General features: G+C 36.1%; 1 protein-coding gene across 8 annotated transcripts in view; it reads left to right on the forward strand.

Annotated features, from left to right (window-relative positions):
- LOC134146668 (core histone macro-H2A.1) overlaps window positions 1-20,050 on the forward strand; it is a 53,552-nt gene that overhangs the window by 20,824 nt on the left and 12,678 nt on the right. For 2 of the 8 annotated variants that reach the window (XR_009959865.1, XM_062587108.1), the window contains exons 3-6: window positions 6,232-6,338; window positions 7,829-8,026; window positions 10,463-10,573; window positions 18,761-18,851. Coding sequence is in view for 6 of the 8 variants with exons in the window: in XM_062587108.1 (XP_062443092.1) it covers window positions 6,232-6,338; window positions 7,829-8,026; window positions 10,463-10,573; window positions 18,761-18,851 (507 nt within the window). In the remaining 2 variants the exon portion in view is untranslated. Of the gene's footprint in view, window positions 1-6,231; window positions 6,339-7,828; window positions 8,027-10,462; window positions 10,574-17,161; window positions 17,262-18,760; window positions 18,852-20,050 lie in introns of all 8 variants that reach the window. The other 6 variants (XM_062587110.1, XM_062587112.1, XR_009959866.1 and 3 more) reach the window with 5 other exon arrangements.

The raw sequence follows: 20,050 nt of genomic DNA on the forward strand, positions 1-20,050 counted from the left end.
CAGTATGAGGTTGACTCCTCTTTTTCTTTTGTTAATAGTGTTATTAGTGTTCACTAGTTTCAGTAGATGATTGGCAACTTCCACCTGACTTTTTTTAATGTTTGAAAATGTAAGTTCAAACCATATGCCTACAAAGGTCAAAGACTAAACTAAGACCAAGTCTTCAGGCATTAGTAGTCTCCTGTACTCTAAAGCAGCCAGACCGAGGCATACATGCTGCACTCTATCAGCTAACGTCTGGCAGCAGTTAAATTAATCATGTTTGAGTACATTTCTAAAACATATGTAAACTGTTAGGAGAAATAGCAAAGTCTAAACTGCTAGGTAAGAGAAGCACGGCTGAAAAAGAGTTAATTGAGTTAAATCAGAATTCTTTAAGTCAGTGGAGAAGAAATAGACTATGATTTTTTACTTAGTGCTCTCAGAGTGTTACTGTTTGTAATAAGCAGTATTTGAGATTAAATTGATTTCAGGTTTCTCTGAAAAATAAATTCATATACCTTTTGCAGATCAATATTTAACCAAGAAATTTTGTAAAATTAGGACGTTAAATAGCACTAGCTTTCCTACGAAGAATAATGGATGTGTAGAAGTGTGGAAAAGAGAGAAGAGCTGAGCAGAAGTGTGAATGGGATCAGAAAGCTCTAAGTAGAAGTGGCTTTTGTGGCCTGAATTTGAGTTTTATGTAAATAGCAGTCTGTCATCTGCCTCACAGAAATGCAAAACTTACAATAACTTGGCAAAGTTAACAGTTTCTCCTTTAAGGGGCCCAGTTGTGATACTGCACAGAGACTAAAGACAGAAGGGGTTTTTATCACATCCTAAGAGGATGATTGCCCTATTGAGGGTTGAGGTTTCATCAAGACTTGTTCAAAGTAATAAAATTTCTTGAATTGATTTTTACTGCATCAAATTTCCCTGACTTTGAATCAAGGCTGAGAACTGTTTTGTTGGAATGCATACGAAGGAAAGTGTTACTAAATGATTCTACCTTTTCTGTTAGGACTGACTATTCCAGAGAGATTGGGTGGAATATGGAGAGAGAAGAATGCAGGAAACTCTTAACAATCTTTGCTGATTGGGGTTGATTGGGTTAAAACCTTCCGGAATCATGTAAAATGATTCTGAAGTCAATAAAATGCTGATGGAAGGGTGATTAATTTGAAGTATGATAAACAGACTCCTTGTCATGTAGTTGGCTTTGTAGCAAATGCACATTTTCTCAATGGGATTATAGTAACATTCATTTTTCTTTGATTTCTGGATATTGTTCTCAATTTTCTTTTGGAAGAAAGGCTTCAGAATTTTTCAGAAAACCCTGACTTGTTCTTATTGGAAGTTTTGCGTTCAGAAATTGGCTTTGTCTCAACACATCACCTGTTAGTTGTTAAGAGTTTAATTTTCAAAGCTATGATTTCATCTCCCTGAAGAGAAGGTGGACAGAGGAATTCAGTACAACAGCAGTGGTTTAGCTTGAGACGTAAACCAAACAAAGAAGAAAACATTTTGAATCAGAGACCAGACTGAATTGAATATTTACATTTAAGACTATAGTCTGGAGTATATGCTAAGATAAAGGCTTTGTCACTTAGCCTTTAAGGAACCTTATTCAATAGCGGTCAATAATACCTAGTTTGATAATTAGTCTAAATGAACTAGTGCGTTGTCCAGGAGTGGCAGAAGAATGCAGGTACTTGTTTCCGTTCAGGTCCGCAGTTGCTACTGTGCCTGCTTTGTTTAGGTCTGATAGGAATTTGTTGTATTTTAACTTCACTGGTGAGTTCTTGTTCCAAAATTCTCGAGTGTTATGAAATACCGGAGCAACGGTATTCAAGGCAGAGTGGTACAACTGCAAAATAGGCAAATGAAAATAATGAAATTGGGAACTTCTTTGGATGTATAAGAGGTGACCAGAGATCAGATGAGACAAGCCCCCCCCCCCCCCACACACACAAGGATGAGGAACTTGCTCTGAAAACGTGCTCCAGGATGAGGTTTCTGTGGAGATTTCTAGCACTTTTTGGTTGAGTTTGAGTAGGAAATGCCTTGAGAACAGCTTTTCCTGTGGTCTTATCTCAGGCTTAAGTACAGAGATATACAGCCTGTTTTCTTTTCTCCTTTAAAAATATTTAACTGAACTTTTAAAAACCTCAGCAGAAAAAAGCAGTTTTGGTTCAACTTTTTAAGAACAGGCTTAGACCAGTTTTTGTTACCCATATCCATTTGCCTATTTCTAAATATTACAAAGGATTTTTTCAGTTGATATATATGAGAAATATATTTTAGTTAATTTTAAAGAGAAAAAATCATAAATTTTAAGACTTTTTCTTCCTATGTAAACCATCTAGTTTAAAGATGAAAGAAAATAAAAATATTAATCATAACTTATGTCTTTTAGATCATACTGATGCGTTCATATTTTAATCTGATTTCAAATGTATCTTGTGCTTTTCTTGCTATATAACAGCTGTCCATATACGACTATATGACGTGCTAACATGACATTACTATTTTATTTCTTTCCTAATTATATACTTCTAACAGCTTTTTCACTAGAAGTTATTTTACATCTGCAATTACAACAATACATATTCTGCTTTTTTATCCGTAAAAAAAAAAAAAACACACAGAAAAAGTCATTTGTTCAAGTATAAAGAATAACTCTTCATATTAACCAAAGGTTTCAATATATAAGTATTGCAGAATTGTACCTTCAAAAGCTTATTACGTTGAACAACTTACTGTGTTGCTTGTTTAAAAGAAATACAGGTTTTGGTGTTTAGTCCTTCTATAAAATGTTTCTTAGCTGCCCTTTCCTTGAGTGTTGTTGTTGTTGTTATTCCCAGCGGGTGAAGAAAATGCCTTAGGTAAATATATGAAGGGAATGAAATAGACATTATGCATCTTATTTATATCCTTTCTATGAGCTCTCATTTTTGTAAAATACTCTTGTTCTAGTCGTCTGGCTGGATAAATATGTGCTGAGTGCATCCTAATATCACTGATAAAGCTCTTAAAAGGAATTAAGGAATTTGTTTTTTCTTCACATTTAAGAAGAAGACTTTCTGTCCTGACCTTGTTCATTTGCAATTGCTGGTTTTTTTAAAAGATCCATTTATTGTGAATTCTCATAGATAATTTATATTTGCTTGATCCAATATCCAGGCAGGCTTAAATTAGGTTGCGTTTGCAAATGCTAACCTTGCATATCATTAAACCTGCCTCATTGTTTTTAGAAAAACTTTATCTATGCGTTAGGCTTTCCTTTTGACTGCCTGTGTCCCAGTCTGATGATGCTCCCTAATGTGGGATGCTGCACGCTTTTTCCCATGGTTTGAAGATAACCTGCAATGAAACAGAGCTCTTTAGCGACTCAAACTTTTGAACCTGGCAGAAGGGCACCTGTAAGGATGGGTCTGACCAAAAAAATGAGATCCAATCTCAATTTTAAACACGCTTTCCCACCTAGTACTCTTTCCAGTGCCATTTCTAAATTCAGAGAGATTATTCTGGAAAATTGAGTCAGCTCCCTTACAGAGAGAGCTAGATTTTCTTCTCATTTAAAATTGGTTTAAAACATGGATGAAACACCTTTTAAATCTTTAGAGTTAAAGCAGCATAAAGCAGATGTGAAAAAAAGCTAGTTGCAAGCAAAATCCAGCCAAGCAGTTTAGATCCCATACAGAAAGTCTTCGTTCCTAACATTTATAGGTGCTGTGATCTGATGGGTTTGGATTAGGTTTGTTTTTGTCAAAACTGAATCAAAAAATTCTGTTGCCTGTGTTGGCTTCAGCTCTAATACTTCCCGGTCGCCAGAGAGGGGAGAATCCCACGCAGGGGAGACGGGTGCGCGTAGCTTGGTTTTGCTGTGTTGTGGGTCTCTTTGCGTGCCCTAGCAGTGCTTGATTATTTTTGAAGTCCTACGAGGAGGCCAGAAGAAAAATTCCACCTCTCCGTGCCCTCCTCCTCCTCCTCCTCCTCTCTCCCTCTCCCCAAGCTCCTCTTTTGTGGTCCTCAACGCCAGTGCAAAGCTTTCTGTTCCTGAAAAGGAAGCGGGGTACCTCAACTTCCCTAAAGGACCATTAGAAAACTGTAATTTCAAAATGAGTTTCCTGTCCAAGGAAGAGGGCTTAGCACTTACAAGAACAGTTCTCCACTGTACGAGGCAGGCATTTTAGTTTTATGGGGAACAAATAAAACATTCCTCTGTGCTTTACAGGCATAACACTTTCTGAGGCTCTTTAGTTACAGAATGACCTGTCTGCATAGTTATGCTGATCAGTTGCAGAGAATAACACGGCCCAACTGTTTAGCAGCGCCTGATGCCGTAAAGAAGTGGAGGTGGGGGAAGCAGAGGCGAACCAAAGAGTAGTCTGCTGTTTGTGGCAAACCCTCCCCGTGCTTCCCAGCCGGTACTAAACTCTGAGAGGCAAACAAAGCGATTCCTGGCTGCGGAGAAGTGGAGGTGTTGGCATTAGTACAGTGACACGAAGTCTTGCTGAGGTCGGTGGGATGCACCGAGTGTAACCGAGAGCGCAGCATGTCCTTTGCCATGGGATAGAGGTCTTCCATCACAACAGGCAGCTGTATTCTGCAGTGAATGTAAACGAAACCTTAAATGTCTGACCTGTGGCTTAGGAGAAGTATATGAAAAGGGTTATGCCAGATTAATTCTGTTCTTTGGAGGTGTGGAAAGCATATTCAGGCTGACCTTACCCTGCTAATCCTGCTTTAAAATAAATTAAAGTAATTGTGAGTGTGAAACTTAACAAGAATTACTTTTTGGGGCTTAGACTCCATATCCCGTCCTGCCCTGTGCTGAAGTAAATCCTGCGCTCTGTGGAACATTCAGAAGCAGCTGTAAGAGTTCCAGTAGGTGTCACAAGTAGCTTAGTACAGGATTTATGATGAAAAATAATTGGAGAATCATGTTCAGTTCAGTCTAATGAAAAGCCATGGTACATTGGTATATAGTATTGCTTAAGATTTACAGTATGTTACAGTGAAGGCATGTTACCGTGTGAGCTTTGATTTTAGGCTTTTTCATTTCTAGGTTGCTGTCTTAATTCCTTTTTACTTGCCTGTGAAGCAAACTTACGTGACAGCTTTCATGGTGTAGTCAGTTGTTAAATGTGAAAGGAATCTCATAGAGTAGTTCTAATGTTCAAGTTTTTAACATATTTCTGGGTAATAGACTTTAAAAGCATTTTTTGTTGTTTTTTAATTTTTTTCTAAATGTTACCAGATTTACAAAAGGTAGTATACCAAAAACAACAGGGAAACAGTCTGTACAGAGGGAGATGAATGAAATATGTATCCATTCTGTATAATGAAGACAGCAATAGCACTTAATAGCAAAGTCAGATAAACGTGTGCTGTCATTTCTTTTGTTGTTGCTATTATTCCTCAGACTTTCTTGTAATTAGTTACATTTTTTGCCTAAGATTTGTTGAGTTGAAGACAGATAAGTTAGCAGGTAATGCTCCAGCCTTTCACTTTGCAGACCCTTGCAGGGGAGCAGTTAATCTTTCCAAATTCCAGTAAAAGCCGTCGTATGCAGAACTATTAAACACAGTGTGACAGGACTGGAGATTTCTTCTGAAGAGATAATCTACTAGTAGAAAACAAACATGATTTATCAATTACTTATTCTGGAGAGAAACCTTTTCTCAAAGAGACAAGAAATCATTAAGTCAGTGTAGCAGCAGAGTTTGATTAATATTCTAACTGGGATGTGTGCTGATATCTTTCCATAATGTCACAGATGAGAAACTGAGAATAACATATTTTTCAGGAATAAAAAGCAATGCAAACCAGAACTTACATTTGTGACAAGTTTGAGGAAAAAATACAGGTTTTGTAGAGCTAGTACTCTGACCTCTGATAGGAGGAGAATCCTAGGAAATGAACACAAAGGGACCTTGAGAAGCACACTAAAAAGTCAAGAATCTAGGGTAACTGTTCTAGAAGGACAAAAAAAAAAAAAAAAAAAAAAAAAAAGAAAGAAAAAAACCACATAGTTTAGACCACAAGACTTCAAGTGTACATTTTGCTTTCATTAATCATAAAGGAAAAGAAAATGAAAATTTTAGGCTTAGATGTTTTTAGAGAGCAGTTAGAAATAAAATAATGTGATATAATGCAGGTATCTTTTGTGTGGATGCTAACTAACACCCATTGATTTTTCTTAATGATCACAACGTAATTAAGAAGGGCTTATTTTTCTCCCAGCGGAAATTCTTGAATTGGCTGGAAATGCAGCAAGGGACAACAAGAAGGGTCGCGTCACTCCTAGACACATCCTGTTGGCCGTAGCAAATGATGAAGAATTAAATCAGGTAAGAAAAAACTCCATCGTGTGAGGGCCAGGATTTCCTTTCGGACTTTTTAAATTATCTTTCCATATAGCCGAACTGCAATTCAAGACCTCTGCTTATTGAACAGCCCACCAGGAAACAGCTCATTCACTCACTGACGTACTGGCTGTGTAACTAGCTAGAGCACTCAGCTTAATTATGTATTTCAGTACATTTAAAATGTGTAAAAATGCAAGAGGTGTGTGTAATGTGACAGTTACTTGCACTATTACAACCACTTAGTTAAAGAATGGGGCGTTGTCATAACCTCCAGATACGTGGAGAAAATCTTGTAGATATTTTTTCTTTTATTTCCCCCATAACTGGGGATCCAGTGGAACCTATCCTATTCCCATTGAAGTCTGTCATAGTGACCTCAGAAGTAAGAATTCTGGAACTCTTGAGAGTCTGTGACCATTGCAGGTTTCAATATGTCTTTGACTTAGGCAGAAAAGCTTGGGTGTAATGATTACAGTGTTGTGGTGTCAGCCAGAGGCACTGGCCAGGATTAATGTCCTTTTGTGAGATGCAGTAAAAAACATCTGAAAAGATACCTTTTCCAACCTTGTGTCTCATGTTGGAGGAGAAAAAAAAAATCCCCCAAACTAACCTCCTTTTGCCTCTGTCTTTGGTTTGAAAATTTGATAAAACTTTCCATTCATCTTCCCTTTGTAAGCTCAGAGTCTCACTGAGTTGTGGTTGGGGAGCAGTGAACATGAATCAGAATGTAGGAGTACTTGAGGGATTTGAATGTCATCATTTGTGTCCTCCCTAATATTGAATTAGTCCCTATTTTAGTGGTTTTAAATATAGAACATGATATATTTCCTTCATGCTTTTGAAGGTTTAAGTGAACTGCACATTTTGAATATTCATCTGCTTTTCTCCAACTACATTACAGATTTTTTTAAAAGACTGCCTGTTATAGTGACTTTTATAGATGTTACCCTCCACTTGAAGCTTCTTTAAAAAAAAAAAAAAAAGAAAAAGAAAACAGTTAAAAAATGTCCGCTCAGGAAAATTCAGCATTTGAGCAAGGAGTTGTGTTCTTCACAATTTGGTAACCATTGCAGTCCTGTACCATGGACTTTGGGGTTCGTCCCTCTCACACGGACTACCTTGCAAAGCCTGCAAGTGTGTGGCTATCCTGTGTTTTCCTTCTTGCTGGTTAGCACTCTTCATTCATGGCTTCACAGCTTAATGAAGAAACAGGTCTTGTGTGAGCCTGAATGATTTTCACAGTAACAAGTATATGTGCAAGAAATATACGTATTCGCTGTGCACTACATGATCAACTTCATTTCAAACACTTCATATATTTCATTTCTCTTCAGAGATAATACATATTGAGAAACATAAAAGAATCATTTAAAACTCAAGGGAATATACAAATTTTGCAGTAAATGCCATTTTCTCTTGGTGAGTAAATGCTGGAATTTGTCACTTGTCACTTTTATTTTTTTTTTTATTAGCTGTTGAAAGGAGTCACCATAGCCAGTGGTGGAGTGTTACCCAATATTCACCCAGAGCTGTTGGCAAAGAAGCGAGGATCGAAAGGAAAACTGGAAGCCATTATCACTCCACCTCCAGCAAAGAAGGCAAAATCTCCAGCACAGAAGAAAACTGTAACAAAGAAAGCAAGTGGCAAGAAAGGGGCAAGGAAATCCAAGGTAGAGTAATCTGCTTATTTTAAGCCCAAACAGGTCTGATAGAAGTAGTTCCAGGAAGCATCATGTAAGATGGATTTTCTGTTCAGGGTATTGTTAGGATAGTGATTTCAATAACAAATGCCCTCTTCCTAGTGTGGGTAGAAGTCTGAAAGGCCTTGGGAATGGAACAGATCTGCAGGACAGAAAGTCAACCTGCGATTACTGCATGCTCTGTATGAAGCAATGGGCTGCTTCATGGTGGGCATTGCCTGGAGGCACTAAGAGGAGGAGGAGGAGGAGGACGTATGGGTGATAGAGTAGGGTTGTGGCTTACTGGTGAGTAAACCAAAGGTCTCACGTAGCAGCTGTGGGATAGCTTTTGCTGTGACTATACAAGTACCTTAGGTTCGGTGGTGTAAAATTACTTGGCTTTGTGAAGTAATGTCAATATATCAATATATTTGTCACTTAGAAACAAGTGATCAAAAGTAAAATCACATTAAAACAGCATTCTGCAATTATAAATTTAAGAGAAAAAAAGCATTCTAGGTCGCTTACATTGTACATATGATTCTTTTCACTCAGTGGAGTTCTTGACATTCGAAGAGGGCGAAATACTCCTTCTGAAATAGGATGCAATTATCTTAGAGCAGGTAGTTCAGTCTCTCAGCATGAGAGAAATTGTATTTATCATGGTTGCACAGAATTTCTTTGACTGAGCTCAGAATCTACAAAACTGTTCCTGTGTTGTTAGTCTGTTAGTCAGTCTCTTTCATTTTTAGACCTGGTGTTTTCAGCTCCTAATGATTAAACTCATTCAAAATGAGGAACAGAGGTAGGGAGGGGAAGAACTAAGTGATCAACATGTGTTTTTTTTTTTTTTTTTTTTTTTTTTTTTCTCTAGGAAAGTAAGGAAAACACAACTGTTTTCAGTTGGTAGGAGTAGGGAATCTTTCTGATGTGCACATGTTTAACAAAGGGTTTTTTTTTTTTTTGCAAAAGAAGTACTGTCAAACAGTAGATTTACAAATGTAGAAAGAGGGGTACACAAATTTCACCTGAAGTTCACAGAGCATTTGAAAATGTTGCCTTCTGAGTCAAACAAAGCCTCTGTATTCATCCTATATGTTATTGTTTACTTGGTCACACTTCTGATTGTTTCACTTTTTTGAACTGTTTTCTTTAATTTTTCTTTTAGAACATCTAGTAGCTGACATTTCAAGTGCAATGCTTCTAATAACCATGCACTAATAATTTCCCTAAATCTGGAATTTTTTTCCTACTTGATTACAAAAGCAGGAAGTCTGTTGTGGGGTTCTGTTTTTCTTCCACACAATAAACTGTATTGTCTGCTTACTATATTGGTATTTGGCTAACAGTAAACTCCTGGGGAATTTAAATAAGACCCATGAAAATCTAATTTTCAAAACATTTGTGTAAAGTAAAGCAAAGTTACAGCTCCTAGAAATACAAATACACCTTTGCATCAAAGTCATCTTAGTTACTGAACCGCAGATTTAATTTTTATGCTTTGGAAAGTGAGGATAGAAGAACAGTAGCTTACTTAGTATTCCAGGTATGCTTTGAGCATCAGCAAAGGTACTTTTGAGGCACCAGATATTTATATAAAAGTACAAATGATGCATTATTGAAAATATGAAATGATTTCTGGCAGCAATTGAATTGATAACTATAGTTCATTCTCTTCATGAAGCATCCTTTTCAAAACGTTTGTAATTCTCATTTTATCTAGTAATTTGATTCAGTCCTGAAACCTATTATTTTACTTCAGTAATATAATGGAACTAAAGGAATGACAGTGTAAGGGTAGGGGGGGGAAGAACGTACAGTTTTCCCGGATATGAAGGAAAGTGATCAAGTTAACCAAGACAGAGAAAATTGTTCAGCCCATTCCTGACTGCTGGGCAGATAGAATGTAGAATGTATTCTTCTAATACTGGCTCTGAGGCCAGTCAGATTTCATAACAATATTTCTAAAAATACTTCTGTGAAGTCTGTGAGCACCTCATTTCATAGCAAAAAAATTTTGCCTTCCAACTGGTCATGTTTTACTTTAGAATGAATGTCTGCCCATATATATGAATAGGTACAAGTCTTTTTCCAAACAGACTATTAGAAAACTGTTGAAAGTTTGGCATTGCTTATAATTTTCTCTCCAACATTTAAAACATCTGTCATCTAAATTGTGCATTTTTATAGGCAGGAAAGGTTTATGTAGATATGCAAACTCTAAAGTCCTTTTTCGTAATGATCATCATAGCTTCCTGCAGCAGTAATCTGTCACTTGTTAGACTAAAGGATAGAATCCAAACACCAGTATTTTTGCTGGCATTTTATTGCCTGGTGAGCGTTTATGGCATGTCATATATTGTACTGGTATTAAACAGTGTTTTTTCTCTCAGTCTTGAATTAACTAATCAACTATATTTTTGGAAGAAGAAGCAGGGAGAAGTGAGCAAATCAGCCAGTGCTGACAGTACAACAGAGGGAACTCCTGCAGATGGTTTCACAGTCCTGTCCACCAAAAGCCTCTTTCTTGGCCAGAAGGTATGCTCCTGCATTTTTATAAATGAATACCTGTTTTTCAGTGCTGTTTAGGGAATACCCCTTCCTACTGTCAACCTTTCTCCCAAAGGTCTATGCACAATTGACATTTCCCTATGGAGCACATGTGGAAGTGTATTCTTAAACAAAGAAATTTCCCTGAAACTACTTCTGGAACATTTTAAACATACGTAAATGGGTCTGTATGTGCCTACATAATTAAATATTCACATAGAAGGAAAGCCTATGTGCTTGTAATCTATCTCACCTAATTTGTAGACAACATAATTGTTACAGCTAAGCTGCTTAGAAATTATTCTAAGGATGAAATGGCTTTTCCAAAGGGCAGCCCACTTCATTGCTGATATCAATGATTTACAGACTTTTATCAAATTCTATTTTAGACATTTATTTATAATAGTGGTTTTGTGCTTTGTTCTGCTTTGTTTTTTTTACAAAAGTTAATGCTGTGTAATAACAAATTATGCTTTTATGGAAAGCTAGCAGTCAATGATCCTTTTTTTACCTGTGAATGTGTTTTGAGACTTGGGGTGATTCAATACAAATATATATCCATTTAAAGAGACAATTCAATAAGTTAATCTGGTCTCTTATCTTGAAACCTGCCTTTAGTTTGTGATACAAAATTTTTTTTAAGTAAAACTGCATCTTTCTTCTATCATTCAATAGTCAGATCATTGTATTGTAAATCATAAAAAATGAGCCATTTTTGTCCATTGTGGAATGTATCTCCTTTGACTCATTTTTACTTCATATTGAGGTTGTTCTCCATTTATCCTTGCACAGTTTGTCTGCTAAGTTTAACATGCATGCAAATAACATTATTTTTTGTAAGACTTCTGGTTTTATGTATATAATTTTGCAGCTAGAACCAGATTGTCAGTTTGGTAGGTTTTTTTATTTGACTACTTCTAGGGGCATGGTTTTAAACATATTTGGGTTTTAAAAAATTTTGAAGGCTTGATTAGAACCTGAAATTTTTAAACTAAATTACTATTTCCAGATAGCAAGTACCGTAAGACTTTTGGACCTATTTTTGAACTCCTTTTAGTTATCATAGGCAAATTGTAATAAGACTCGGGTTGTGTTTTCTAATAAGCCTGATCCAAAAAAACAATGGGGTTTTGCTGTTACGTTCCGTGGAAGGGAAATGTGAACTCTGAGACTGCTTTAAGCTATGGGGAACAGAACCAGTGTCTGTTGTAGAGCTTTCCATTGAGTGCCTTGCACTGGGGAATGGACTTTCTGGTTTTCTCATTCATCTGGAGTGCAGCCCCCTGAAAAGATTACTAATACTAGTGTGCATCCCCACACTGTTTCACTGTCAGTTAGCCCTGCATTTTTTCCATTGACATTAGAAAAGCCAGGTGTTAGCCTGTATTTGTAACACAGTATGCATCTAATTAAAGAAAAAATGGAAACCAGTATTGCCTCCTGAGAAGACTCCAAATGAAATGGATGGTTCTTCTGAAGGATGGGGTATACACAGATATTATTGAGCTGTGTCTTGCATAGATTGTATTTTGCTTTTAACTCCCTGTACAGAATTGTCTTTAGAGGCAGTAAATGCTAAATGTAAAAATCTAAGAGTAAATGTGTGCTGTGTCTAACAAATACTTTATCTATGAGTTAAAAATGAAAGTCTTACCTTGCTTGAGCTGATAATATATTAATGTATTCAGTCTGATTTACTCCTAAAATAATGCATTTATACCAACTTGAATTCTTTCAAGTGTTCATGGTAAGACTAAAATATGGAAAGCTTAAAATGCAAAGAAAACTTGCACTGTAATCATCAGAGAAATTTTGTTTAGCATAGAGGCAAAAAAACCCCATTATGCTGGGTCTGTCTTAAAACTTTTCAGAGCATTCCCCAGATATTATTTTTTTCAAAACATATATTTTTCCAAATTATCAAAACATGTTTGATTTTTTTTGTGTGTGTGATAAAAAGGCAAAGATAAAACTTTCAATAACAGTGATGATATTATTGGGACTTGAATGCTTCTTGTTTCCTAAACCTTAAGTGCCTTTTGCATGATCTGGGTGAGATGTTCCTGGGTATGACAGGATGTCTGTTGCTAAGTTTAGCAGCCTGGGACCTCATTGGTGGTGGTAGTTGTTAATTATTTAAGCAACACATGGAAATTTCAAAAAATTGCTTTATTTTTAAAATTTACAAATGCCATAAAACAATTATCTTTAAAAAATTCTAGTGACCTTGAATCAATTAAATGCTTCTGCTTAGCGATTTCTACATGCAATTGCTGTTTAAAAAGGTAGTATTGGTTTTTAAATGTTTATCTAAATCTGTTAAGTCTGATGCTATTTTTCCAGAAAAAAAGAATATTTTGTTGTAGTTTTCAAATTATTGCCACATGGTATTCATAAACATAATGATCTAATAATTTTCTTAAAACCGTAGATAGTAATTTTAAGAGTAGTATTGCAGCTTGGCTTTATGAAAAGTAGAAGTTCCGTAGGACTATGCATGTCACTTGTTTTCAAAGAACATGTGGACAGAAGGTGCTTCCTGTCTGGAGGAGAAATTTTCTCTATTCATCATAGCCTCACTCTTCTCAAATGTGAATTTGGAGGAAGGCAAAACCCCTTATTTTCATGGGTGGAGAGGACAGTGTGCTCAGGTGGTTCAGATAGAGGCCTGAAAACTGACTCTTGGCATATACTTCTGTTTGATTTAGAGATACTGTGAATTGGCTCATCTTTCTCTGTTGCCTTCCCCACCTGTGACATGGAGATACAGTAGTATATATATGTATGTATGTGCGTATATACATACATATATATATATATATACACGCACTTCACATAGATGGTAGGAAAGCATGATAGGTTGAGACATTTTGAGCTGCTCCATTTGAAAGGCAAAAATATTCTTATTGATCAAAATTACCTTAATTGTTTCTGAATTTAAACACATTGATTTTTCAGTGTACTTCAGTGAGCTGCATGCTCTTAATAGAAACATAAACTATAATGCAAACACAGGAACTGAAAACCAGAAAAAACAACCAAACAGCAGTCAGTGTTTTTCACACCTCCTGTGACCTCCTTGAACACCATAACAACGTGTTTAGTAAACTGGTCTCTGCAAAAGTGCTATCTGCTAGGTCAGGAAATTATCTACTAGATGTGGAAAAGCCAGAAAATAATCCTATTCTTCCTGTCAAGTCACTCATAAGGCTTAAATAGGAAAAAATCTTTCTTCTTGATTCCATGTTTGCAGAAGAAAAATGTTTTACTTGCAAGAATGGGCTCTCCGTCTTTAATACTGCCATATTTAATTACTTAAAACGCAGTTGAGAACACTGCAAACCTGACTATTGTTCGGATTTTAAAATACACTGTTATCACATAAAATCATGAGATAACTTTGCTGACATTCAAGCAAATTCAGAGATTCTTTGGGATCAGGAAATGGCAGAGAACCATTCAATTATATCTGTAGAAGTGCATTAGTATTACACCATAAAGTTTTAAAACCTAGTTAATTTTTAAATGATTGTGCATCCTACAAATACCATCCCAATGGAAATCTGATACTCTGCACAGTAACCAGTTCGTTCTTCTGAGATAGTTACGGAGTAGAGGCACTCAGTAAGACCTCAGGCCTGAGCACTGGGATTTGGACTTTAAAAAAGATCTCAGGATGTTGGCTTGCAACAGGCATCTTCAGTTTTCTGTATGAAACTGTTCTTAAGTAATAAAAAAATAAAATCCTCACTCATGCAAAATTTCCATGACTTTAAAGATAATTTTGTCTGAAATAAGAAATCCAGGACTGGCCCAGAAAATACTTATGTGCTAAGTGCCATCTGCATTTTATCTAATGTTTAATTTAAATTTTACCTAAAGTTATGGCTATTCTTTGTTGTATGTGTACTTACAAGTTGTAGCTATTTTTATAAAATGTGGCCCTCTAGGGGGTCACTTTTTTCCTCTAAAATATATGTTTCATACTATTGCATAGTAGCATTTTAAAATAACTTACACAAGGATTTAATGCTACAAGAGAGCTTTTGATGTATACTGTAGTATTTGGCAATTAGATAACAGTGCATTGAACAGTAAATGCAAAATTTAGCAAAATATTCCTTAGCTGCCAGCACAAGCCTATCAGTGATGGTCAGCTTTTTAAGTATTTCTTCTTCTAGTTAAATTAAGATTTAAGTTACCAATTGGTTGCTATGTAAATGCCATATATGAATAGATGCAGAAAGAGTGTAAAGGTATAAAACTAAATTATTCTGCAGCTAATCGATGTCAGGCAAAACCTTGCAGAACACAGGGAATTAGGGAATCGAAAAGAGTCAACTATTACAAAACATACTTAGGTACATATTAGTACTAAAATCTCCACAGAACAGTCTTTTGGTGTGTGCATGTGTTTTGTTGTTGGGTTTTGTTTTTTTATTTCAAAATTCATGAAGTTTCTTTAGCATTTTGGTTTGGTTTGATTTGACTTTTTTTTTTTTTTAAACAGCAGTTGCTTGTAGTCAAACTCAAGACTCAAACTCAACTATAAATAGCTTGCCACGTGTCAAATATTAAAGGATTCTAAACTACTTGGAAAGTAAGCTTTCTTAGATCTTTTTACACATTCCCACACAGACCTGTACAGGGCTGAAGTGTACTCATTTGTAGCCAAAAAACACCCTATTTTGGTGGAACATAGTTTACTCAAGCAAGTTACATGAAATTGCAGGCTTTTAAAAAGAAAAAGAAGGGCAATTGATATAATCACATGAATGAAATGGAAATGCTTTCTTTCATTAAATTTAAACGTATGAATGTTGGCCTCCTTAAATGATCCATTCAGTCATACCAGTTTCATGAACTGACTCACATATTCCATGTTAGTAAATTCACATACACATGGAGAAGATTTTTGAAAGTTAAGTTTACAAAAATGGATTACAAACCAACAGTTGAAATTCAGCTATTGATGAAAATAATTGCCATGTCTGAATGTATTTTGTTACACTGAAATGTTATACTTCATAGACTGAATTCACTGGGCTTTGGATTAGAAGGAAAGTGTCACTTAATTTCAGCTGGTTTCAGGACTTGCATAAATCAACTGCAAAGAACTTTCTCTTTGATAATTGCTTCCCATATTGCCTAATCAGCTATTAAAACAATCATTTTAAATGCGTGTACATGCTGGTTGTGGATATAAGCATGAGCTATAATGTAGATAACGTGCTTCCACATATGAAAGAGTCTGGAAGATTTTATGCACTTTAGTTTTTTAATTTGGGGATAGTAAACTTGGTGCGTGTGAAATCAGGCTTCCCAACATTGGCTATAAAACAGTGTTACAAACCTCTGGCTTTAAGCTTCCCCACATACCTGCCAGTGTGCTGCCGTTTTTACTTTTGCTGAGTCTGGACTTTAGATCAAATTGCCTCAAATTATGGAATTGTTTCTGTGGTGTGGATCACAGACTGTGATGAGACACCCAAACTTTCGGTAGTAAACAAATCGTGCTATCGCGTTACACCTCTAAGCATTTACAAAAAACATGCTCAGTAGTATGTTATGGCAGTGTCAGTCCCTTACCATTGATAGTCTGTTTTTCTCATTTGAACTTGACTTCTGACTTTATATAATAGTTTGCAAATCTTACTTGAATTGTTTTGTTAGAAGTTGAAATCTGCACTTTCTCATATTTCATCAATTTTACTTTTTTAAGAACATGAAGTGCAGTTATGAGGCTAATCTCTAGATTTTTTTGCTGACTTCCTCACCTTGCTATATGCCCATGATAAATCCTAATTCTGTAATGATTAAGGTAACAATTTGGAGACTTGCTTAAAATACATGGGTGGAGCTCATATGCAGTAGTGAGTGGAGTTAAAAATGCTATTTTCATAAATAATTAGAGGGAATAAAGCAAATAAAAGGTCTCCACTGGACTGCAGAGTACCTATATTATAAATGATAAATACATAACAGAGCCTATTTAAAGTACTTTACCAGCCATTCCACAAAGGCAGCAGAACTGTGCAAATGAAACTGAAGAGACTGTTATACAGACTATGGTGACCAGTAATGTGGAAAGAATAAGCATGTCCCCTTGTTAGGATAGAGTTATCTACAAAGACAAATGCCTGTTTTCTCAAAGACATGCTCTTGTTTACTGGTTTAAAAAAGCAGGGCCATCCTTTATCCAGTTTCAGTTCTGAACAGTCATGACACATTCTTGTAGCTGATGTATAAGAAAGGGTTGGAGCATCTTTCTTCTATACTTTGAGGACAAACATATACCCTTTTATAATGCAAAAACAAGAATCTCAAATAATGGCCAGCATAAAGCCAAAATAGAGCTTGTTAACAGGTACATCATTTTCTTCCAGAGTAAACAGTGTTTGAGTCTTGTGTTTGAATTTTTTTTGATAATAACCCTCCTTTACAACCTGCCTTTTATTTTGCATATTTGTTTGCAGTGATGCTATCTCCATCTGTGTTGCAAAGCTCACTTTTCTGCAGCTTCTCTGTGATTTCCCAGCTGTCCTGTTATTTCCCACCTCATGCTTTTCTTTTCAGCTGAACCTTATTCACAGTGAAATCAGTAATTTAGCCGGCTTCGAGGTGGAGGCCATTATCAATCCTACCAATGCTGACATTGACCTTAAAGATGACCTAGGTAAATGGGGCATGGGTTGACACAACTAACGGTCACATGGAAATTATGGAACCCAGAATTTACTCTCTAGGACTTCACACATTAAACTAAAAGCAGAAATTCAGATCTTCCGAGTTTTGTTCTGTTGAAGAACTATATTCCAAAGACTTTTCACCAAATCTGAATATTTGCATGTATTGCTAGTCTTCAAGTTGATTTTCATTAAAATGATTTAAATTCTTTTCCATAATGATCATATGTGACTGTTAGCTATTTTGGGTGGTTTCTTATGTGGATTCTTTGAGGACTAAAATACTTTCTTGTCAGGTTGTTTTCAAAATAAGCAGTTTCTCCATCCTAACTGCAGCTTCTGGTTTTTTTTTGTTGTTTTTTTTTTCCTGATATTCAGAGCAGGCGTAGCAACTTGTAGAGTGGGATGATTAAATAATTAATTACACCTAAATTTTCTTTCTACCTTGATTTAATTCAGTCAAATAATTTATTTTTATTATGCTTAAATTGCTTCCTCTCTGTGACTTTCACATCCTGCTGAAAACAAATACCGATATTAGAGCAACACAAAACTTGAAGATAGACAGTTGGTGTGTATCGCTTTTAAAGCTTCTCACTTGTTTCAGATTTTTTTTTAAAAATCCTTCTTTGAGAACAGCCTGTTCTTCATCAAAAGTAAAAAAGAAATGTTTAAAACTTCCTCAGTGATACAGCTCTTAATTCTTCTACTACTGCTTTTCCTAACGGAAAGTACATGTGTAAATTAACAAGGAAAAGATAAAAGACGGCAAAGTTATGAATCAGCCATCTTCATAAATGTTTGTATTTTTATATCTGTCCCAAACAGATAGTATCTTGTATAAAGAGCAAAATTTAAAAAATATTCTGCTATAGGAAAAACTGTATGCCCGACACATAATTAGAAAATAAGTCTTACCTCTAAAGTATGAGATGGATCATTTATAGTTTTAAAGAGAATACAGTACAATCCTGCCTGCAAATATGTGGCTTTCTCCACATGAAGGAGACTGTCATTTTTAGAAACTAAGTCATGAAACATTGTGATTTTTAAAATTAGTGCCTGTCAGTTTTTTGATGCTGACAAAGTGGAGAAACTAATTATTTTGTTTGGTTTGATGATCCTGAATTTCTTTCTTAAACAGATTCCATATTTTAGTGTCATGCGCTATGGGGTACTGGTTGTTCTAGGTTTCTGCAAAGTGAAATGGGGTATTAGCTGATTTTAAAACTTTGGAAATGATCTCATGTGATTGCTCTGACTTGTCATTTTAACATTTATTTGAACATGTCATGCTCAATATTCCTCTTCCTGTTCCCTACACCCCTTTCTCTACACACACCTGCACACACAACTCAGCATACTCCTTTGGCGCAAGGTTTGGAGGTGTAAAGGTAGGAAAATATGGACGTTGGTACATGTGTAAATGTAGAGCCTGTGCTGGGTCTCTGTCCAACGTGGTTGATATACATCTGTTTACCTGTTGTAGTTGCAAGTTGTACAGGCTGACATTGCCACGATCGACAGTGATGCTGTCGTTCACCCGACAAACTCTGACTTCTACACCGGTGGTGAAGTAGGTAATGGAAAGTTCAGTGCTGCGGAGTTTGTATGTGTGTGCATGGTAAATCAGCAGCCACAAGCTTGTTGTAGCTATGCAGATTTGCATTCATTTCTCGCTTCCAGCAGTCCTGACCAATAATAAAAAGAAATGAGTAAGTGCAAACTCAATAGACATTTCTGATTTTTATCATCAAATTAGACTTTGAAGAGTAATAATAGAATGCACCACCAAAATTTGAAGTGCAAGAACAGTATGTTCAACACAGGCATGTGATCAAGGAAAATGAATTGCTGCATTATTTGTTTGACATGTTAAACACTTTGTTTTGAATAAAGTTTGAGTCTTGATCTTTAGATTTCTGACTGGTTCCAGTACACTCTCTTCATGCCAAGTTTCAGATGTTCACATCTGACATGCTGGATCTCACCCATCTGGAATTTTTGAACTCTTAGGATCAGTTAGTTTTTTCACGATTTGTGGAACAGTTAACCTTCACAGTCCTGCTGAGCTGCCCTTGTAATCACAGGCACGCATGTCTAGTGTTGCTACATATGTTTTTCAGGTGGTCATCTGAACTACACTGATGAGAGAAGGCATGATAGACTAAAAGACAGAAGTCTTAATTCAGTATCTTATGGTTCCCCTGAGTAACTCTTACCTTAGTATGCCCCTGTATGCACCTTTCAGTGCAGTATTTCAAAGGTTTTCATAAATGGTTAACAGTATTTGTTGAACTGCCTTGGTAATTTAAGAAGGCGAATCAGAAGTTGGGCTGAACAAAAAAGTTGCTGATAAGGGTGATGACCTACCATATTTTACAAAAAAAGTCACATGATCCTAGCCTCGGTTTTACATCTTATTTTAACCTCATCATCACTATGCAAATGGTGTCCCTTCTTTCCTGAGGCACTGCTTCAGTATTGGCTTGGAGGGACGTGTGTTCTCCTGCTGAGCTGGCAGGTTTTGCAACACCTGCTTTTTCTGAAGGAGCTGCTTTTTGAGTAATGCCTGGACAAATGCAGCTCTGTATATCCTGTAGAAGCAAGAACAGCTGTGACTTGGCTGGCTAAACAATCTTAGGCAGAGACATTAAAAGAAGAAAAGTGTCATAATAACCCTGTATCTCAGGAATATGCTTCTAAGGTCTGTCAGATTCATTTAGCTAATGTGCTTGTCTCTTATCCTTTGACAAAGAAATGCTTTTGAAGCTACCCT

Source organism: Rhea pennata, chromosome 14, assembly GCF_028389875.1.
Source record: "Rhea pennata isolate bPtePen1 chromosome 14, bPtePen1.pri, whole genome shotgun sequence".
In the NCBI taxonomy this organism is placed as follows: Eukaryota; Metazoa; Chordata; class Aves; order Rheiformes; family Rheidae; genus Rhea; species Rhea pennata.